The following is an 18213-nucleotide window of genomic DNA, read 5'->3' as shown; positions in this document are numbered from 1 at the left end:
TAGTGAGATCATCGCCAGGTCCTGCGATAATAAAGCACTCTATCTATTCGGCGATCAATAACCCTTGGTGATACGGCCAATGGCCTCTGCCTTGCACATCCAGGCTGAATCGATCAACAGTCCTGACACGGAGGGCTAGCGTTGCAGTCCAGATCGGCTTGCTCGAGGCTTGCTGCTTTATGCCCGCACATATGGGGGCCCTTCAGAATTCGCGAAAAAGTCCCAGAAGATCTCTTCTACGCGAGTCTGAGCATATTAACCGCGCAGACGATGTATTGAGACTTCCATTTGCGGGAAGGCGCACAAGGAGAGCACCTGAACCTAAATGGCGCTTTTGCTTCTTTTGTTACAGATAGCACGACATCCAGGTACAATCCATGTATTGCAGGGTTATCATTAGTCCTGGGAACCTTATATCCTTCATGGTCGTATTGGATCTCAACGTATCTGGATCTTTTGGGCCTGCCCTGTGGCGACATGATCATCGACTCTGATTGGGCCAGACTGGACATGGCCCCGGGGTGCTTGCACCATGAACGAGCAATAGCTCGAAACAACGACCAGAGCGCATATGCTCGACCTGTCGATATGCCACAAATGCCAGGGTTTGTGGATCGGACTCCAACAACCCTGGTCTCTGGAATCGCTTGCTGACGATTGTGGTCTGCGCAAGACCCCTGCTTACTCTAGCAATGCTGGGGTCTTGGCAGGAAGCCGAGTGGCCACTTTCATCCGCAGTGGGTACAGACGCCCACGAGCAGTGCGTGTCACTTGTCGCATTTGCTGTATTAATCGTAGCTGTAGGAACTGATTCGTAGCCGGCAACGCGACCGGGGCCCACCAAATTCAGGCTGAGGCTAGGCGAAATATGGACGACGAGGTGCGTCGCTCGCTCTGGATGCATCGATAGACTTCGCGCCCGAATGCCGGCTGCCCAAAACCCACACTCGCTTGTTAGCCACCGCACGCCAGGTATGATGATGCCTACGGCCATATGAGTCTTTTTGACTCAAGCCTTCCGGGTTGGGCGGAAGTATTGATCACTCCTGCCCAAGTAATCCCTGTTCCAGCAGGGCACACGGGGTGATAGGGTTTCCGCCTTTCCGGTACCGAGAAGGGTCCCCACAGCTGCATGAAACCGTGTCCCTTCGGTTCGACTCTAGTGTCGGCCCGAGGCGGATGCAGCAGAATGTTCGCCAGCTTCGCCAGCTTTGCTGGTAGTGAGCTCTCGTAATGCTTCAAACACGGAAGTCGATATTTCGAGCTGTCACAATGTGCCCTCGCTCGGCATCCTCTGGTGCCACGCGATGAGTTGTGAGCTGGCTGGTCACCGCCTGGCAAGACGAGTACCAGGTGGTGTATGTCATAGTGTCGGCATCGATGATCAACCTAGCAAGACTCGACTCAGCCGCAGCATTGGGTCTTCGCATGTGGGCAGCCAGCGGACCTAGCCACCCATGGCTCCAGCGATCGATCACAAGTGTCCGCCAAGGTCGATTCGAGGCTGGCGTCATCGGTAGAGAGACGAATGGCAGGTTAGGCTATGGTCTCTCTCTCGTTCAAGTTCTGGGATGGGAGAACGTCAGCTGAGGGTGAGACTTTGCTCTGGGACGTTCGATCTGATGGTGCCACGAGGGCGGTTTCTTTTTCCAGTTTCGCCAATGACGATGGTGGTGTGGGAGCGATGTATCTGCATGAATGGCTGTGACCCGCAGGTTGCAAGCTGCAGCTAACGGCTGGCCGCCCATGCCCCTGGTGGGGCCGGCCCCCAGCCATCCCAGCAGCAACGGCTCGACAGGAACAGCCCGGGCTGTGTGCCGGCAGCACAACCATGCAAGGTTGGCATGCGTGCAAGGGATCCATGGCGTAGACCAAGCAGATGTGACGGCAATGGGCACCGGACCCGCGCAGTCCGCCGAGCCCATTGGCTGCCCTCCAGCCCGCCAACCTTGTGCTCAATGCATCCCACCTGGCCAATGGGGCACTTTCCCAGTCAACGACAAGCCCTGCCAAAGCCTCGTCTCTTCAGGGTCCCGTGCCTCGGTTATCGTGAGCCTGCCCAGCCAAGCTCATCACACACCTGCCGTTACAGCCGTCACTCTTGTTGCACCCGCCGTGCTTCAAAACCATGTAAGGGATTTTCTAACATGCATCTATGTGAACTAGGCATACAATCTGACCATTACTCTCGAGGTCTAAGCCTCCAAGTGTCAATGACGACGCTGTGTTGTACCGACAAAGGCGTCCCAGGTCGACCGTTTTGGGGGATGATTATGCGTGTGGCCAGCAAGACATGCTTCCCAAACGGGAGCGAGAAATAATGAAAACCATTAGGAAGCGAGGAAACGCCCCAACGAGGGTAAGCTACAAACTTTTGTCTTTCCGATAATTATGCAGGACTCCGTGAGAACGCCATGTAGAGTAGGGATGCCGTGCCGTCTTCGACCAGGCCTGGTGGTAAGAAATGTGAGGCAAGATCCACTATGGTTGGGGGTGGCTCAGTTGGTATACTTGCGAAGCGGGAAGGCCTCGCCGGGCATAGGCTCGAGATGCCAGGTCTTGCAAGCTTCCTGGTTGAATGCTTCGCGCCATTCTCGCTCAAGCTCAGTAGGGATCTTCCATCCAAGGCGAGTACTGCGAAGCCTCATACGAACTAGGTGTCGCTTTTCATCGAGGGAGGCGCCGTCGACAAAGCCCTCGCGTCTGTGGAGGATGGCGAGGTTGTTGATGAAATGTAAATCGCCTGCTCCGGTTTGGATCTCGAGTTGCACAGCCTTTGCGATCGCTTCAACAGCGTCCAGAGCCTCCCGCTGGCGCTCGTTGAGCTTGGGTAAATACTCTGGTCGAGGATGCGTGGCATTACCCATGAGGGGTGTGCGCCCGAAGTTCATGATCAGGCGAGAGTCCTCGTGAAAGATAAGTGGGCGGCATTGAAATCGGGGTCTATCCACACAGAGTGAGTAGCTGCCTTTCATTAAAGTAACTTAGCTTTGGTCCACTTACAGCGCCAATGGCCAATCAGACTTTGCGAGTGTGCGGAGGATATCTGGGCGATGTGTCGCAAGCACGTTGTAGATCTCATATGCAGACGCGATGATACATCTGCCCCCAGATGCTGCGGTGCTGCGTGTGAGCCAGCTCACGATGTCGCCAGCCTCCTCGTTGTGGAAAGACTACGGCCGCAAAAGTCAGCGCAAGTGTGATAAGTTGCAAAGATGGATCATGGTGGGGCTGGACCAACAATTGCTCCGGTGGAGTGACGGTGATGTCCGAGCTTGATCTCGGAAGAGTTATCAGCAATGATGTGGACTGTGACCGTCGTTAACTAATGCTGTTGCTTCAGGCTGGTTTGAAGGAAAACAAACCAAGCATGTTGCCCTTGTGGTCCTGTCGGCCTTGCTGATCGGCAATGTAGCTCTGGAGGCCAAGACGCACAATTGTGAGGTCTTCCACGGAGAACTCTTTCGGGTCCAGTCCACGAATGACGGCAACGCCTATGCCATCGTGGAGAATCTCGCTCAATGCGTCCAGTCTGGCGGCGAGGTTGGGAAGAGGGAAGTTTTCTCTGGTGACAAGGTCACCATCCAGCTCCTGCTCTACGCTGCTTTAGTTGAAGTAGACAGAACCGTGCGAGGGGATCAACCAACCTTTGAAGCTCGTGAGCGCCCGCCTGATCTCTTCCATGTCGTCATGGCTGAGGTGATGGATCAATCCATTCTCCTGGGTAAGCCTGTCTCCAGTCCAGGCAAGGGGGTGATGGAGAAACTCGGGGAATCCAGTGGGGCAGCCGAGAGCATCATCGACGGTCCGTCGGTGACCAACCTGTGGAAGACCAAGGCCGGACACACCTGGCACGGATGCCATGACTGGAGCTGCGGCGAGGGAAGCCATTATTGGATATTGCGAGATTTGGTGTTGAACTGGTTCTCGCAGGTTCATGTGTTGGCGGTTAGACCTCTGACAGAGTGTGCATAAGCGACAAGCTTGCAAGGCAATTCAGGCACGCCAATTGGAGAAGTGAGGATGCAGGCCAGTGACGGACTAATGCGGATCAGGCAGTGCGAGAGAAGAAGGGCCCGGACAGGGGTCGAGAGATCCTGCAAGCCCTGAAGAGATTCGGATGTGATGGCGAGCGTTGACCTAGGCCAGGGGAAAAGAGCAGGTGAGCGACTCTTATACCGGAAGGCATGGAAAGGTAGGACTTACGTTCCGCGGAACTGCAGCCGGCTCCCGTATTTGGGGAGCGAAGTCGAGGCAAGGTGATGCCCGGGGGGAAACTTTGGGTCGTACGCGGGAAAGCAGCCGTGATTTCAGGAGGACGTGTAAAAGGACACTCAGGCCAGCCGGCGGAGAGATGGCCGTGCAGGAAATATGAGGCGAGGCTCTGGGACCTATCACAAAAGTGCTTCAAAGGCGGGCAGCAGTGTCGCGAACGGGGGCCAGCATGAGGAGGCACAAGCTGGTAAGACGAGCAGTCGCTGGGAGCAGAAGTGAGAAAAGGAACAACCAGGAGAGGCGCCCTGGAGACGAGACGACGTGAGACGCAGACCCTACGACGATGACCTGACAGGGCAGCCGCGTGCCGAGAAAAGCAGCTATGATACATGGACGTGTGTAGTCTGGCAGCCAGCCAGCCGGAAGGCACGAACACTGCATCGAAGTCGCCAATGCCTGCCGTGCGTGCCCCAGTCGGGCTGAGCCCACTTGCAGCCTACCAGACATGGACCTACGAACACGACGTCTGGTCGAGCTGAGGAAGGCACGCTGCGTTCGCTACGTACACTCACTACGGAGGTACCTGCCTCTGGGCAGCCCTGTACATAGGTGCAGTACATGTACCTGGCCCCAGCACGCCTGCAGCACACGCCTGTGCTCCACCTTGCGCGGGACCGGGCCCGCGCGGCGCTCCTGCCGCAGGAACCTTGGTGGTGAATCGACCCGCCCGCCCGCCAGCCAGCCCCAGGGATGCTGTTGTGCCAGATCGCTTGCACACGGTTGCATCACAGATGATCGAGCGGTGTCTTCATATGGTTTGACCTCTGGCCGGGGGTTGCTCTGCCCAGACTGCACCACCACACTTTACACCCGTGGCAACCCTCGTCCCATCTCTGAAGCGTCATCACCATCATCGCCACCCCCGTACTCGCCGTTGGTGAATCTCGTGATGCCCCCGCGCGGGTGGTAAGGTTTGTGTGAGCAACGGCCCGTCCAATGCCACTCGCCGCATGGGCCCTCCGACTTCGTACTACCGCTGGGGCAGTGGTCACACGCAGCTCGCCATCCGCAGCAACCATCCATGAATCCCCGGAGCGCTGTCCAAATTATCGTCCCCGTCCTTTTTTCTTTTTTTCCTTTTTGCTCTCTTGTCCTTTTTTTTTTTTTTTCTGTTCTCCAACTTTCCTCATTGTGGATCGTTTGTTTTTCTTAGCTGCTTGGCGCAATGGAGCCACTTTGTTTTTCTGGCCCACCACTCGTCTGGCACGCCGTCGAGATCCTTTCCCGTCCACGCAAGCCTCGACCACTCTGCGCAAGCCACCGCCGTCTCACGTCAAGAGTGGCAAGGTTGGTTCCAATGCGCCTTGGACCGTACGGGGGTGCCGGCAGGGGCCTATTGTCTCCAAGCCAGGCCCAGGGATCTGGTTGAGCTAGCCCACTTCAAAACCTTCTTGTTAGTGTAGCTAGGGGTTGTTTCCGGCACAGCCAGAACACAACGACGCCAGAGCTAAATCATCAAGGACGGCGGCCAAGGGTCATTGTGTCCCGTCTCCCGCTCGATGGCGCGCGGGCATCAGAGGAACCCCATGTTGCTCGCCCGCTCAGCACCAGCGTTATTGAACCTTCTTGGGTTGCTGCCTTTGCAACTCTGACAACTTGATCCGCCCAAAGCCGGGCCCAGCGGATATGGGCGAAGCAGACCGGGGCCCTTGCAGTAATAATGATATGGTGGTTCAACCATCTAGCCTAAGCAGGTCCAATTGCACGGAATCGTCTTGTTTCGAGCCACACCGAAACAAAACAAAAACCTACATGCACCCCGGGAGCTCCGATGCTAATCGAGGCAGGACATCAACGCGCACTGTTCCTGTCTGGCTAGCCACATCTTGCCGTACACCAAGCAGAAGGGCGCTTTTGACCCCTTGCTTGCCCCACGTTTGTCGTCGTCGACGTCGTCGCCTCGCAGCCGCTGCACCTCGAAACATTGCCGGTCCTGACGGGTCTCCTCGTGAAAGCAGAGAGTATCCTGAGCTGCTCCGGTGCTCCGACTGGTCCGTCAACTGCATCACTGGAAGCTACGCCGCGCCGTTTGACTTTACGTAGGTTCCCGCCGCGTATAGCCGTAAGGCCCGGTCTCTTGCCGCATTTCTCATCTCGGGCCAGCGAGTAAACATGCACAGGAGGAGGAGGGATTACGAGCTAGTCCCGCCCCACGACGGGTGAAGCTGGTGTCCGATGGCCGTTTGCAGATTTAAGCAACGATCCCCGAGCTGGCCGCTGCATCCCTACCGGCTGTGGCGCGTCCGCACATGTAGACGTGTAGGATTCTCACCGCCAACACGCCAAGTGAGCACGGCCCGACCGGCCAACACAGTCCTCTCTTTCTTACACAACGACATACGTGTCCATGCACACACAAAGCAATGTGCTATCGGGCTCGCGCTGCGTATTGATTTCCTGCAGATTTCTAGGCCGCTGGCAAATAATCGTGAAGGCCAATCTATGTAACATGCGATACAAGGGTGACATGATCTTTGACCAAACACTCTCACCCTCCCGAATTCTCCAAACTCCAGGTCGTTGAAGTGGCCTTGGCCTCCTTCTCTCCCAATTTCGTTTCGACGTGGCCATAGGCCAGGGCAATGCTACGCTTGCAGGCCCTCTCCTTCTTCTAGCCCGCTGCCCAGAACTTCAAATTCGATTGGTGCGAAACTGACTTCGCGCAGGCTCCCGAATCAACCTGACAATCAAGATGTACGCGACACGGCCTTGTTGATTGTGGTTGTGCCCTCGAGGTGATGTTGATCCCCACACAACGACTGACAGGTTATTCGCTAGTTCTGTGCCTTCCAGGTGTGTACGTCTCATGCGTGTTGGGGGTTCACTTGACCGGACGATCCGTCCAAGTGAAGCCGACTGTCGGGGCGGCGGAACAGTCGGTGAACTGCTAGCGAGCTTGCACACGGTTGCGGGTGGAATCCAGCGTTCTGTATCGTGTTCTGGAGATCTGGGATCGGTTGCTGGGGTCTGCAACATTTCTGAAAGCTGCAGGTGGAGCACAAGAAAGTCAGCGCCCCCCAATGACGAACACCTGGGATTGGCAGAGAACTGTACCGACCTGTCTGGCTCAGACGACGTTGCTTTTTCCTTGTCACATGTCGTATGTCAAGCACATCGAAATCTTTTCCCTGCTCGTGCGATCGAGACCTGCAGTGCCGTGTTCAAGATCCGTTTCGGCCTTGGTGTGGCGGAGCTGACAGCTCCACATGTCCGACTTGGTGGCTCTATTTCGAACAGATGCATGCATGTCTCGCTGCCTTTTCTCGTGCTCATCTCGGCGACCATTACCTTGCAAATGAAGCTGTGAATGCGGCTGGCGTGACCAATGTCTCTTTTTCGCGTTGCAGATGGCAGTCTTGATGTCTTAAATTCAAATCGTCGGGAGCGGAGACCAGTGCTCCTCGTACAGCTGGCTGATGTAGAACAAGTCGTTCTCGTAATCGGCCGACTGGCGGATCTTTGCCCATTGATTCCCTATGATGATGAAGTATGAGGCGTTAGCCACGTGTACACAACAGAGCACAACCTCTGCGCATGCGGGCGGCGTGGCGAGAAACACTCACTGTGCTCTTTCACAACCTTCCTGGTCGCCAAGACGACTTTTGTCTTTGACTCGTCCAGTTCTGCCAGAGTAGACAAGTCTTGGTCCTTGCAATCCATGGAGAAGGGGAAAACGCCTGCCCAGGATGGTTAGTTCGAGCCTTCTTCTCCAAAGCAAGACAGAGAGTTAGGCAACATACCTTTTGTGCAGTAGTGGAAATACGCTAATAAGATGTTCGCGCCTATATCTGCTGTTAGCCGCCGATCATCGAATCTAACATGATCGTTAAATGCTCCTGTGGTTTACCCCTGGCTGGGACTTACCTGTTTGGTATTCTTGCACCATATCCTCCCGTGCGAAACGCGTCTGCATATGATTTCGTCAGCGAACTGAATTCCGGAGAAACCCATCGGAGCGACTGTCCCGGCGGCACCTGAAATGACGTTTTCGGGTCTCCGAGGAGAGTTATGGTGTGGCCTTACCTTCATGCCATGCTTCCGCGCATAGCCAGCATCATGTTGGCATAGCAAGGCGACATTATGCAGCAGAATGAATGTGACAAGATACGTCGTGAACCATGTTTTGTGCTTGTTTGCCTGCGTCATGGCTTGCAGGTTTTCCAACAGCTCTCGTCGAAGAGCCGATTGGATTTGATGGATCAGAACAAGCTCGATTTGAGCGCCCATGACTGGTGGGAGCGGGATCTGGCCGTGCAACGGACTCGTGTTGTCCATGATATCTCGGTCCATGCCCAGAGTTTCGCTACCGACAATGACGGTGGACTTTGTCGTCAGACGGATGGCCATCCAGAGACGCAAGGCTTTCGTGAGAAGCTCCCGTTCCTTGTCAGGCGTCTGCGGGTCTTGTGATGCTTTGATAGCCATCAAATATGTGGCATGCAACAGTTTTGCTTTGGACTTCAAGATCGACTTGCAACATTCGTAGTAACCGGACTTGATATAGTCGTCGTACGCATTCTTTGCCTCGTCAAGGTTGACAATTGCGTACGCTGGTATCCTCACCTCCCGCTTCAGCCCATTAGCAACCCAAGTTCGCGAAAGAGAGTCGCCATCCTGAGGCACGAATCTGCGCACTCGAAGCAAGATGTTGTGTTTCGTGTATCCCTCGGTGACTCTGACAAATTTCGTATCGGGTGACTCCCAGAGGGAGATATCTCCGGGGACGCCTTCGGTCCACCTACGAGTCCACTCGTAACCTTTGACGGGGCCGGGCTTGAAGAGTCTTACGTCCGTGATCTTGTAGCGCAGACAAGGCAAGCGCCATATTTTCACGCTGGAGACCCTCTGGCACGTTAGACATGTCCCATGCTTATCATCGGGGTCAATTTCGCACTGCGTCCATCGTTAGTCATCACTACACGACCGCGATAGGTAAGGCGCTCCGTATGAGTAGTTTGAGCGCCTTTGAGTCGGATGCGACACTTACGCGAATTCTTTGCATCCTGCACCGGATACAGGAACCGATCTTCCTAGTCTCGGCTGTCCGCTCCCTTTCGTCGTTGGAACGGAACGGGCCCCTTTTGGCCGCTGGTGGACGCTGCGAGGACAAGACAATATCCAGTTCCCGTGTCTGCTCCGTGTTGCCGAATATGCCTGTCTCCGGGCTCCGAGAAGGGTGCATTGTTTTGTACTGACTCAGATCCATGCCATGAGGCTCGACCCCATTCGAAAAGTGCCCAACAGTTGCGGGATGTCCTGTCGCAGTAGTGGGAGTTTCGATGCGTGGATCTCCCGCGTGGTCTCGGGCAGTGTTGAAATTATGATAGACCATGCTCTCGCTGCGCGTACTTGGCTGCGTGATCATATCACGACTTGGCTGCAACGGCGGGTAGGAAGAGAGCGCGGGGGAATCCACATCTGCGGTCTTATACGGATCGCCCTGTACACGAGAAGCTTGGTAATTGGATTCTGCCTCCTCTTCATCGCGATATGAGAGCTTCTCATGCATGTAGCTATAGTCGTTTGCGACTGGCGCAGCATAAGCTAATTGAGAGTCAGCAAGTGGCTGGCCCACCACGGTCTGGTGGAATGTCACATACCTGGCGGCTCGTATGCCGAATTTGAGCATGGCGAGCATACGGAAAAGTTTGTCAGGCACTGCACAAGACTCGGCGTGTCTTCTGACATGCTCGAATCAGTGCCATGGTTCCTAAAAAACCCACCCGGCATCTCGTTGTAGTGTGCTTGCGGAGGGGACCTGGCTTCCAACGGTGATACTTGGACGGAATCAGAGTCAAGGCGCTGCCTCTTGGAGGCAGTGGATGCGTACACTATCGGTGTCTGATATGCCGCGAATTGAGGCCGCTGGTCTAACGCGAACAACTGGTCGATCGGGCAGTTAAGCAAGGAGGCGGCTTGATGAAGGACCTGAAGCTCTTGTGGCGTATACCTGTCTTGCATATAAAAAGTATGCGCCGGGATAGGAGGAAGTGATGACAGAGAGATGGCCAAGGATGAAGACGACGAGGACGACGTCGTCAGAGACAGTGGAGCGGCCGAGGAAGAAGGCAAGGTCACGGGAGGAGGTTCGCCATGGCCGTGTGGCCTTCTCTTTTTGAGGTTATGGGAGTTCTGAAATGGGTCAATTAAGGAAAGGACTGGACATCAGGTTGAAATATGCGACAAGCCGCACCCGGTCGTGGCCAGCGTAGCACGAACAACCTGGGAGAACAAGGGGAGGTGGGGTGGACGGAGGAGGAAGAGGCTTACCATTGTAGGACCCGGCAAGCAGAGGGTGTGTTCGACGGAGGGACAAGCAAGTACATGTATGTGTATAGTAGTACATCGGTCGACTGTGAAGAGGCGTCAAGAGCCGGGCACCGACCTTGCGCTCTGCGCTATGCGCATCCGGGAGGGTGTGCGAAGAGTGAAGGAAGGCCGGACGCTGGCCAGGGGAGCCAACGATGTCCTCAGTTGCGGTATGGAACCCACGTTGTCCCAAGGATCATTTGGGGGCTGTTGCTAACAAAAGAACCCCTGGGCCCGGCCACGAACAGCAAGCGGTTTCTGCTGGCGGGTGAAGTGGTGATGAGCGGAGCAGATGGCACTGACACGCTGCTCGAGTGTGTGCTATTGCGCCGTGCTGAGGCACCGGGGCACGACACACCCCCACCGGTCGACACCGGTAATCCGCAATCGCCCGCGCCCAGGGCCGTGGCACTCGGCGAGAGGGACTGGCGATGCGCAACAAAGCAAGGCTTCAGTGGCCGGTGAACGGTTGGTCTGACGGGGGAGGGCGTCGGTGGTCGTTTAGAGAACAATGGGATGGGGCACTAGACGCACTAGCTTAAGCACTAGCTCCCGCTGTGGAATTGTATGGATCGGGGCCACGCACCGGGACCCGAGAAAAAGTGGAAATGTGCAAAGGGTAGTGCGGCGCTGGTGGCGGCGGCCGGGATGGTTGGTGGCGGCAATAGTCTGGGCGGCCGACCGACGGGTGGGCAGGATCGGAGGCTTGGGTGCGAGAGAGGGATGCTGCTGCTGCTGCAACTGGCAGGTAGGCAGGCAGGCAGGGTTAAGGGGAGCCTTGCGTGCTGCGCGACCGTTGTGGGCGTGGTGTCGAGTCGGTCAATCGAGTCGCGACACTCTGAGCGCGGCCGTGGAAGCGCAACGGCCTCACCGGTGCATGTGGGGGCGGGCGAGAGCAAGCAGAGCGTCGTCCAGCTCGCGCGCGACTAGGGCTGACCTGGGGGTAAGACAAGACAGTGTCGAGGCTGGACCGGGTGCCATGCACTTTGACGTACACGCAAGCGCAGACAGGCGGTCAAATGCAGACTGCGAGACGAGCGACAGCGTCGGCGGACGACAACGACGCAGCCCGTGAGGCAGAGAGGACCGGGGCACGAGGCAGGCCCGAGAGGTTTCTGGCTGGCAGGCAGGCGAGGGGCAGCAGCGGTTGCCGCTGGTGGTAGCTGCGCGCCGCGACAAAGGCGGTGATGGCGAGGGCGACACGATGTCCTGCGATGCGATGCAATGGCGATGGCGATGGAGAGGATGGAGAACGAGGACAAAGGAGATGTCGTCCCAGGACAAGGGCTGCCGGCAGAGAGGAGGAGCAGGTCGAGATGGCTCCACGGCAGCGCAGTCGTGCCCACGGCCACTTCGGCAGCATTTTGGGCACATGCGCCGACTGCCTCTGACAACTCGACAACACGCAGCCGCCGCGATGAGCAAGCCCCGCCCCTGGTCGAGACGGAAATCAGCGCACTCGTGGCCTGCCGGGATCTGCTCCCGAAGCGTCGCCCGGCAGGCCTGTGGCCAGACGGAGGGCCTGCTACAAGGTAAGCCCTTGTGCCAATCCGCCTGTCGCCTCTGCCAACTCAGCGTTTGGCCAGCGCGCCGTTCCAACAGCATGGCCAACGCCAACACCCATCACCACGCCTGCGCGCACCGTCCCCGAGTCACGAGCCTTACGACGGGCACCCGACAGCACCCGCCGAGCCCGTGGTGGGCGGGTGGATGAGAGGAGTCTCGACTTGCATGCAAGGCTCAGCCGATGCCAGGGTCAAGATGAGCAAGCATGGCACATGACATACCTGCAGACGATGTTCAGGGTTCTGCAGATTACGCTCACTGCCAAGCTCGTGTCTCCATGCGGGCTGGCTTACCGTGCTCGGCCAGCCTCTAATACATACTGCTGCTACATACTGTTGTGGGAAGGATAGACACCTAGGATCATCGCATCCTGCGGCCTGGTGTGCGAGAACAGCGGCAATTACCGCCCTGCGCAAGGGCAAGTCTCTACGGCTTATCGACTCGCTTCCCACTTGTGCGATGCCCCATCAAGGTCCCGAAATAGCAGCACGGCTAGTGTGAGCCTGCATCTCGCCGTCGACGCCAGAGCGTCATTTGATCACGAGGTCTTGAGATGACTGGACCAGACCCGAGCTATCGTCGTGTCGTGTCACGATAGGTCTGCTCAACCATTTCCAACAGAGGTTGTTCGCTCGCAACCGTGTTGGCTGCCAAGGCAATGCCCGCCATACTGCAGCACGTTCCATCGCCAAGGGTGTGTCCAAGTTCCAACGGCCCCACTATGGATTCCACGTATCACAAGCTGGCTCGCAACCCTTGTGGCCCGTCTATCCCGAGTATTTGGCGCAATCATTGGCCATGTAGCCAGGGATCGGGAATGAACGCCGACAATTCCAACCAAGACGTTCATCGGCCGTAGAAGAGTTTACGCTTCCAGAAATCGAGTCATGCGCCGGTAATACTGACGTGTGGTTCTTCCATAGCGGACATCTGGGTATCTGGTGCCGTGTCGAAGTCTCAGCATGTTCCGCACAGCTTTGGCATTCCGTGATCCATGATAGCCAACAGGGCTGGCCAAGCACAACTTTCGTCATCAATTACAAATCGCGTTCGGGCCACACCAGAGTGTATTGTTTTCGGCGGCGCTGTATTCTTTGGGAAGTCCCCGCGCTCAATCATGTGGATGCCTTGAAATAAAGTCTGCCATGACGATTGCGACACAGCTGTCAGCACGACCAAGCTAAGGCATGGCCCGCCCCACGTGAGGATTGCCATGTGCTTACGCCAGTGGAACGCGCCGTTCCATAGCCCCAGAGTAATGGCGCACCCGCTCGCCTTGGAGCGGAGTTGGAATTGCACCGCGTGTTTGAGAGCTTTGTGGAGGGAAGCCTAAAATCTGGAACAGAAAGTGGGACCAGCTTGTCGGGCCCATTTGTCCTCTTCGAGTATTCTTCCAGAAGCCTGGTCGTTCGAAGCTCTTGGTTCCCCCGAGGTCCACTGCCATCCGCCTGCCTGAGACAGCGCGTGCAGCCGACACTTGGTCCCCGACTCTGGAAACCAAGCCTCGTCTTGTTGGAGCAGACGCAGGTCAGCACTCGGCACATCGCGAAGAGGGTTGCTTTGGCTTGGAAGGGGCTCACCCCAACCCACCAACCGCCAGTCCGCTGGTCCGGCCAGTGTACCCTGAACGAGGAGGCACAATCACGTGGGCGGACCGAAAGCACTCAGTCAGCGACCTTGGACTGGAGCATGGCGATTGGTGCTGTCGAGCACCCGCCCACACACACCGGTCGGCTGTCATGCCTACACCTCCAACTGCGGCAGAACAAGTTGGGGACAGCGGGGTGGATCCGTGCTTCACCTTCCAGGGCTGGCGGACCTGACAGCCCTGGCCGTTGACACGACGTTTTCCAAAAGCAGCGCTCTGCGCATCACGATCCTTGCCAGCGTGACACGACCGCATACGCCTCGCGAGGCATTGTCGTCACCTCCCTTTGCATAAATGGGTGCGCCGGCGGCGCCCAGTCCGCCAGCGATGAGGCTCGGCGACGTCAGTCATCCGCCCGACACGGGCAGGTCTGTTAATAATAACCCAATCACGGTTTGACCGCCACTCTGCCGTCATGTCCGTGAGTCAGCCGCCCCGGCTCTTCCAGCAGCAGCCTCGGGATAAAATCATTACGCAAGTACGACCTGTTGATTGGATCCCAAGCCGGCGGTCCTGCTCGCCCTGCTTCAGTTTTCGAAAAAAAAATCAGCATTGGCCATGGCCAATCCTCAACCCAAAAAGGCGGAGGTTGCATTGCTGCACGTCGCCACAATTGGGGTCGATTACTTGCTTCCGTGTCCTTGTCCACCGACAAGCGATTTGTAAGATCAGCCCATAATTCTCACAAGTGTGGCGCGGCACCCCATCGGAGAACTGCTCATCTTCAGCCCTGCCACATCGTGCGCCGCCGCCCACCTCTTCACCTGGACGGGTACGCAACTCTACAGGCTCCTGTGTGGCATGACGGAACAGTTTGCAGGGCGATGCCTCGTCATGGGAAGGATGGATTGGGTTAATCCTCCGTAGCCTTGCTGCGGCTTACCGTGGCAGACAAACATGGCCAAAGGGGCGACGCGACAACGGAATGCCCGGCCCCGAGGGAGGAGGGAGGATACTTCTAGGCGAATGATTGACTGGCCGTTTTGCGGCCAAATCCCCGATCAACCGAGGCTCGGACGCGTTCGCATATCTCGCGATGAGAAGAGAGGCGGCATGGTACAATCGGTGACCTGAGGATACATTTCTCGAGATGACCCAACCCTAATCAGGTTGCCTTTCTTACTCACTCTCTCTCTGTCTTGTGTCGTTGACCTTGCCTCGGCCGAGCCGGATCGACGTCGTCGAACCCTTCGATCACGTATGGGTGCACAGGGCTGCATAGGGCTGCGTAGGCATCCTATGGCTTTGCTGCCTGCCTGCCTGCCTGCCAGCAGCTGCGGCAAGCTAGAAGAACGTTCGCGAAAGCATGTCTCGTCCTGCGGGCCACAACGTAGTTCAGCATGAACGGCTAGGCTGTCGGCACTTTCGTAACCTTAATTGCCAGGCCTGTCCGGCACGACCATGAACTCCCAATCGCCATCCTTATTTCTCTCTCACCGAGCGGCATCGTGACCGAGCTACCCCATACTCGATCCAGAGTGGTTGCGAAAGCACCGATATGCCATGTCGGCCCATCCAAAGGGGAGCTAGGCCTCCAACTCATATATGCCTAGCCCCAGAGATGGTCCAGGCGGTCTATTTTGCTGATCGCGGAGCGTGCTGTTGATCTCACATGGAAGACATGCGGCTCCAATGCTTGTCGCCCCTTTGTGATACCACGCTTTCGGCGTCAAAGTCGGGTCGTCGTTGATTTATCCAACAACTTGACGAGCAGGTTCTGCCAGTGACTAGGCCCCGAGCTGGTCGCATAGACCTTCCTGAATGTCGCAGGCCAATCGTTAATCATGGCCCTGGCTGTCTCGGGAAAGGACTGCTTAGACCAGCCTGCCAGCCTGTCGCGTCGTTCAGTCCAGACACCCCGGTGACCTCTAGTGCGTGGCCGTTTTCCATAATTCGCTACATGCAACATTACGCTAAGTGGAACTTGCCGAAACCACCCCTGGCATTCGCCTTAGAATAGAGTCTAAATGCCTGGCTATCAAGGATCATGCGTGTATACCTGTTCTATTTGGCATGTGGGCCGGAACTTGAGCGCCAGCCGAGGGGCATCGTGCTTGATACGACTATGTAACAAGTACATATTGCGAAGCTGCCCTTGCCTTGTCGTAGTCGACAACTCATGCTTGGTTTCTCTTCCACCATGCTTCAAAAGCATCGAATATTCCTCGCAAGGAAGGCCCTCCCGCACGCTGCAGACTATCCCTTCGTACAGTTGGGGAGTGTGTGAGTAGCGACGCAGAACAGCATGTATGCTCATGACTGTATGCTATTTGAGCAGGACCAAGGCGATCCGGAAAAGACAGCCAGCAAGCCAGGACCTTCACCCTGTAAGGGCATATTCGTCGAGTCATTGACAGAACCTCGACTTGGTCTTAGACATGTCCATGGCCCACTGATGACTGGCATTTCAAAAGTGCCACCCCAACGGAGACAGGAACTTCCAGGTGCAGTCACGGAACGAAAGAACTAGCTTCAAGTCTGTGTAAACTATGCCGCTTCTGATAGGATCACTGACTCATGCAGGACGCGACGTGTCGTATGCGGGAACAAAAGCCCCAATGACGGAAGTTGTTTGAAAACGAACCCTTTCTCAGGAGCATGGGCTCACACCAAAGACCGTACCGCCATATGATCCGCAGCTCGAAGAACGAGTCAGTTTATGGCATCGCGTGCACCAGGCGGCTTGTGATATGACATGCTACCAGAGGCTAGCGTGGCGATAGAGGTCCTTTGCGATCCGGGATTTTGCAGAATCGTTGCCCAGTGGAGGAGGCAGCCAACTCTGCATCGACCTACGGGGGTTAAAGCTCGTATGAGTCGGTGAGCATGAATCGTGATTCAATTTGTCTGTGCCTTGCGTTGCCCGATTCGATACTGCTGTGCGTGCGTCTCTGGCGCCTAGAGTCCTCAGTGGTTTAACAAGGACACAAACCATCGACCCTGGCGAATGCAGCGCCTGACTCGATTGCAGTGACGACCAGATCCCCGAGTCATTCATTTCCAAGAAAGTCACCCAAATAGACCTCTTTCGTGCCCAAGGAACGATCTTGTGGCCGACCAGCGCAAACGCGCTTGGACATTTCCTGCCTGCCTGCAAGGATCTAACAACGAAAAAAAAAAAAGACTCTCCAAAGTCGTGAGCCAATCAAGGTGCTCGAGACTTGGCCTGCAGCAGCTGTCGACGACCATTGACTCAATTGCCGGCATGAGTGCCTGAACAGATCTTGCCTTTAATTATTCCGACGCCCGACGAAGGTTGCAAGGGCGTGACGGCAAGGTCCTCACCATGGCCAGATGCTCCCAGCCCAGTGCACCTTCAAGCCCCAGATGCCTCTGCCAGCTGGCATGCGACGTCATTGAGACGCCGGAACTTGACACAAGGCGGTGTCGAGCGTTGAGCGGGCCGTTTGTTTCTCTTGTTTGATGGCTGCCGACGAGTCGTGCGGGTGCTGGGGGCCCATGTGCAGCAGCCGGCATGAGGGAGGAGTCGTGATCCCAGCTCCGATCGGATGCGAGGGCGTGCTGCACGAGCAGGGAAGCGACAGCCGGTCAAGATCCGTGGTTTGCGGGCATGGCTGCAACAGCTCGTGGCGGCCATTTGATGTACCTGTTTCTGTGCATCTCTTCCAGTGTCTGCACGCCTGAGACGTGACTTTGATGCACGACCGATCAGCGTTGGGTATCCCTGGACCGTGGCGTGGCTGGGGCCAGGCCAGGCCCCTCCCAGCACTTTCCGCCGCTCCTGAGAGCTGCATTGGTGGTGCAGAAGAAGCAAGAACAACCTGGCAGGGTCCAAGCAGCAGCAACAGCAGCAGCAGCCGAGTAAACGCACACGTCCCCAGGTCTCGAGCATGAAAGCCGTCGATAATCTAGTCGCCCTCACATCCTCTCGTCCCAGCCTCTGCACGCCTCAAAACGCCTCCCGGCCCGCTGCAGAAGCACTACGCTCCTCGGAACGCTGCCCAGCCATCCGAGCGCACACATCGTCAACCACCCGCCACACGAGCCTCGACGTCCTCGTGCCTGCTGCTGCCGGGTCTGGTATAGATGCAGATGTGCCCGCATCGACTGCAGCTCCTGCCCGCACGCCGGGACTGCTCTGTGCGGCCCGACTCGTCTGTCCTGCTCGCCTCACTGCTGGCACTATAATGCCCCAACTCATCATCGCCCTTCGGCTCCATCTCATCCACACATCTGTCCCTACATGCCTGCTTGCTTTTGATGGCACGTTCCCCCAGCCTTGCAAGCCTACCAACTCCTCGTCTTCATCAAAGTCATTACGGCATTCCTGATCAGAGGCCACGGCGGTCGGCCGTGCGGTAAACCCACCAGCACCGTTTTCAGATGGCTCGCTGTCTGGCCATTTATATCCTTCCAACCAACCGCCAAGCATAAGTCTTGCCTGTTGCTACTGC

At 56.7% G+C, this 18213-nt stretch overlaps 6 protein-coding genes across 6 annotated transcripts; 3 read left to right on the top strand and 3 right to left on the bottom strand.

The window, feature by feature from the left end:
- Positions 1–2498: 2498 nt before the first annotated feature.
- On the bottom strand, positions 2499–3891 carry B0I36DRAFT_360551 (TfdA family taurine catabolism dioxygenase TauD; the record flags this gene model as incomplete). The annotated part of the gene is made up of 5 exons (XM_046158329.1): positions 2499–2943; positions 3004–3173; positions 3242–3309; positions 3366–3596; positions 3648–3891. 5 exons carry the CDS (start codon positions 3889–3891, stop codon positions 2499–2501), a joined length of 1158 nt encoding a protein of 385 aa, XP_046015222.1.
- Positions 3892–4444: 553 nt separating this feature from the next.
- On the top strand, positions 4445–6569 carry B0I36DRAFT_429326 (uncharacterized protein; the record flags this gene model as incomplete). Its single annotated transcript, XM_046162498.1, has 4 exons — positions 4445–4462; positions 4619–4676; positions 5007–5181; positions 5961–6569. 4 exons carry the CDS (start codon positions 4445–4447, stop codon positions 6316–6318), a joined length of 609 nt encoding a protein of 202 aa, XP_046015221.1. The 3' UTR covers positions 6319–6569.
- Positions 6570–6852: 283 nt separating this feature from the next.
- Positions 6853–7484, bottom strand: B0I36DRAFT_88507 (uncharacterized protein). Its single transcript, XM_046163517.1, has 2 exons — positions 7334–7484; positions 6853–7260 (listed from the first exon to the last, which is right to left on the bottom strand). Exon 2 carries the CDS (start codon positions 7249–7251, stop codon positions 6907–6909), a length of 345 nt encoding a protein of 114 aa, XP_046015220.1. The 5' UTR covers positions 7252–7260; positions 7334–7484; the 3' UTR covers positions 6853–6906.
- Positions 7485–7645: 161 nt separating this feature from the next.
- B0I36DRAFT_360550 (uncharacterized protein) lies at positions 7646–9963 on the bottom strand (the record flags this gene model as incomplete). Its single annotated transcript, XM_046158328.1, has 7 exons — positions 7646–7749; positions 7839–7952; positions 8016–8057; positions 8140–8182; positions 8299–9168; positions 9263–9819; positions 9876–9963. The coding sequence occupies 7 exons, from the start codon at positions 9961–9963 to the stop codon at positions 7646–7648; spliced, it is 1818 nt and encodes a 605-aa protein (XP_046015219.1).
- A 449-nt stretch (positions 9964–10412) lies between these two features.
- B0I36DRAFT_88481 (uncharacterized protein) lies at positions 10413–11279 on the top strand. Its single transcript, XM_046163516.1, has one exon. The coding sequence runs from the start codon at positions 10453–10455 to the stop codon at positions 11047–11049; it is 597 nt and encodes a 198-aa protein (XP_046015218.1). The 5' UTR covers positions 10413–10452; the 3' UTR covers positions 11050–11279.
- A 6135-nt stretch (positions 11280–17414) lies between these two features.
- Positions 17415–18179, top strand: B0I36DRAFT_88438 (uncharacterized protein). Its single transcript, XM_046163513.1, has one exon. The coding sequence runs from the start codon at positions 17650–17652 to the stop codon at positions 18088–18090; it is 441 nt and encodes a 146-aa protein (XP_046015217.1). The 5' UTR covers positions 17415–17649; the 3' UTR covers positions 18091–18179.
- The last annotated feature ends 34 nt before the right edge of the window (positions 18180–18213 follow it).

The sequence above is a fragment of the Microdochium trichocladiopsis genome, assembly GCF_020744255.1.
Source record: "Microdochium trichocladiopsis strain MPI-CAGE-CH-0230 chromosome Unknown B0I36scaffold_3, whole genome shotgun sequence".
NCBI classification, from domain to species: domain Eukaryota; kingdom Fungi; phylum Ascomycota; class Sordariomycetes; order Xylariales; family Microdochiaceae; genus Microdochium; species Microdochium trichocladiopsis.
The sequence above is the reverse complement of the archived record's forward strand: the minus strand, read 5'-3'. Positions and strand labels throughout refer to the sequence as shown.

Bases quoted from the DNA above. Each gene is read 5' to 3' on its own strand.
- B0I36DRAFT_88507 (XM_046163517.1), bottom strand. From the start codon at position 7,251: ATGTTGCAGACCCCAGCAACCGATCCCAGATCTCCAGAACACGATACA.
- B0I36DRAFT_88481 (XM_046163516.1), top strand. From the start codon at position 10,453: ATGCGACAAGCCGCACCCGGTCGTGGCCAGCGTAGCACGAACAACCTG.
- B0I36DRAFT_88438 (XM_046163513.1), top strand. From the start codon at position 17,650: ATGAAAGCCGTCGATAATCTAGTCGCCCTCACATCCTCTCGTCCCAGC.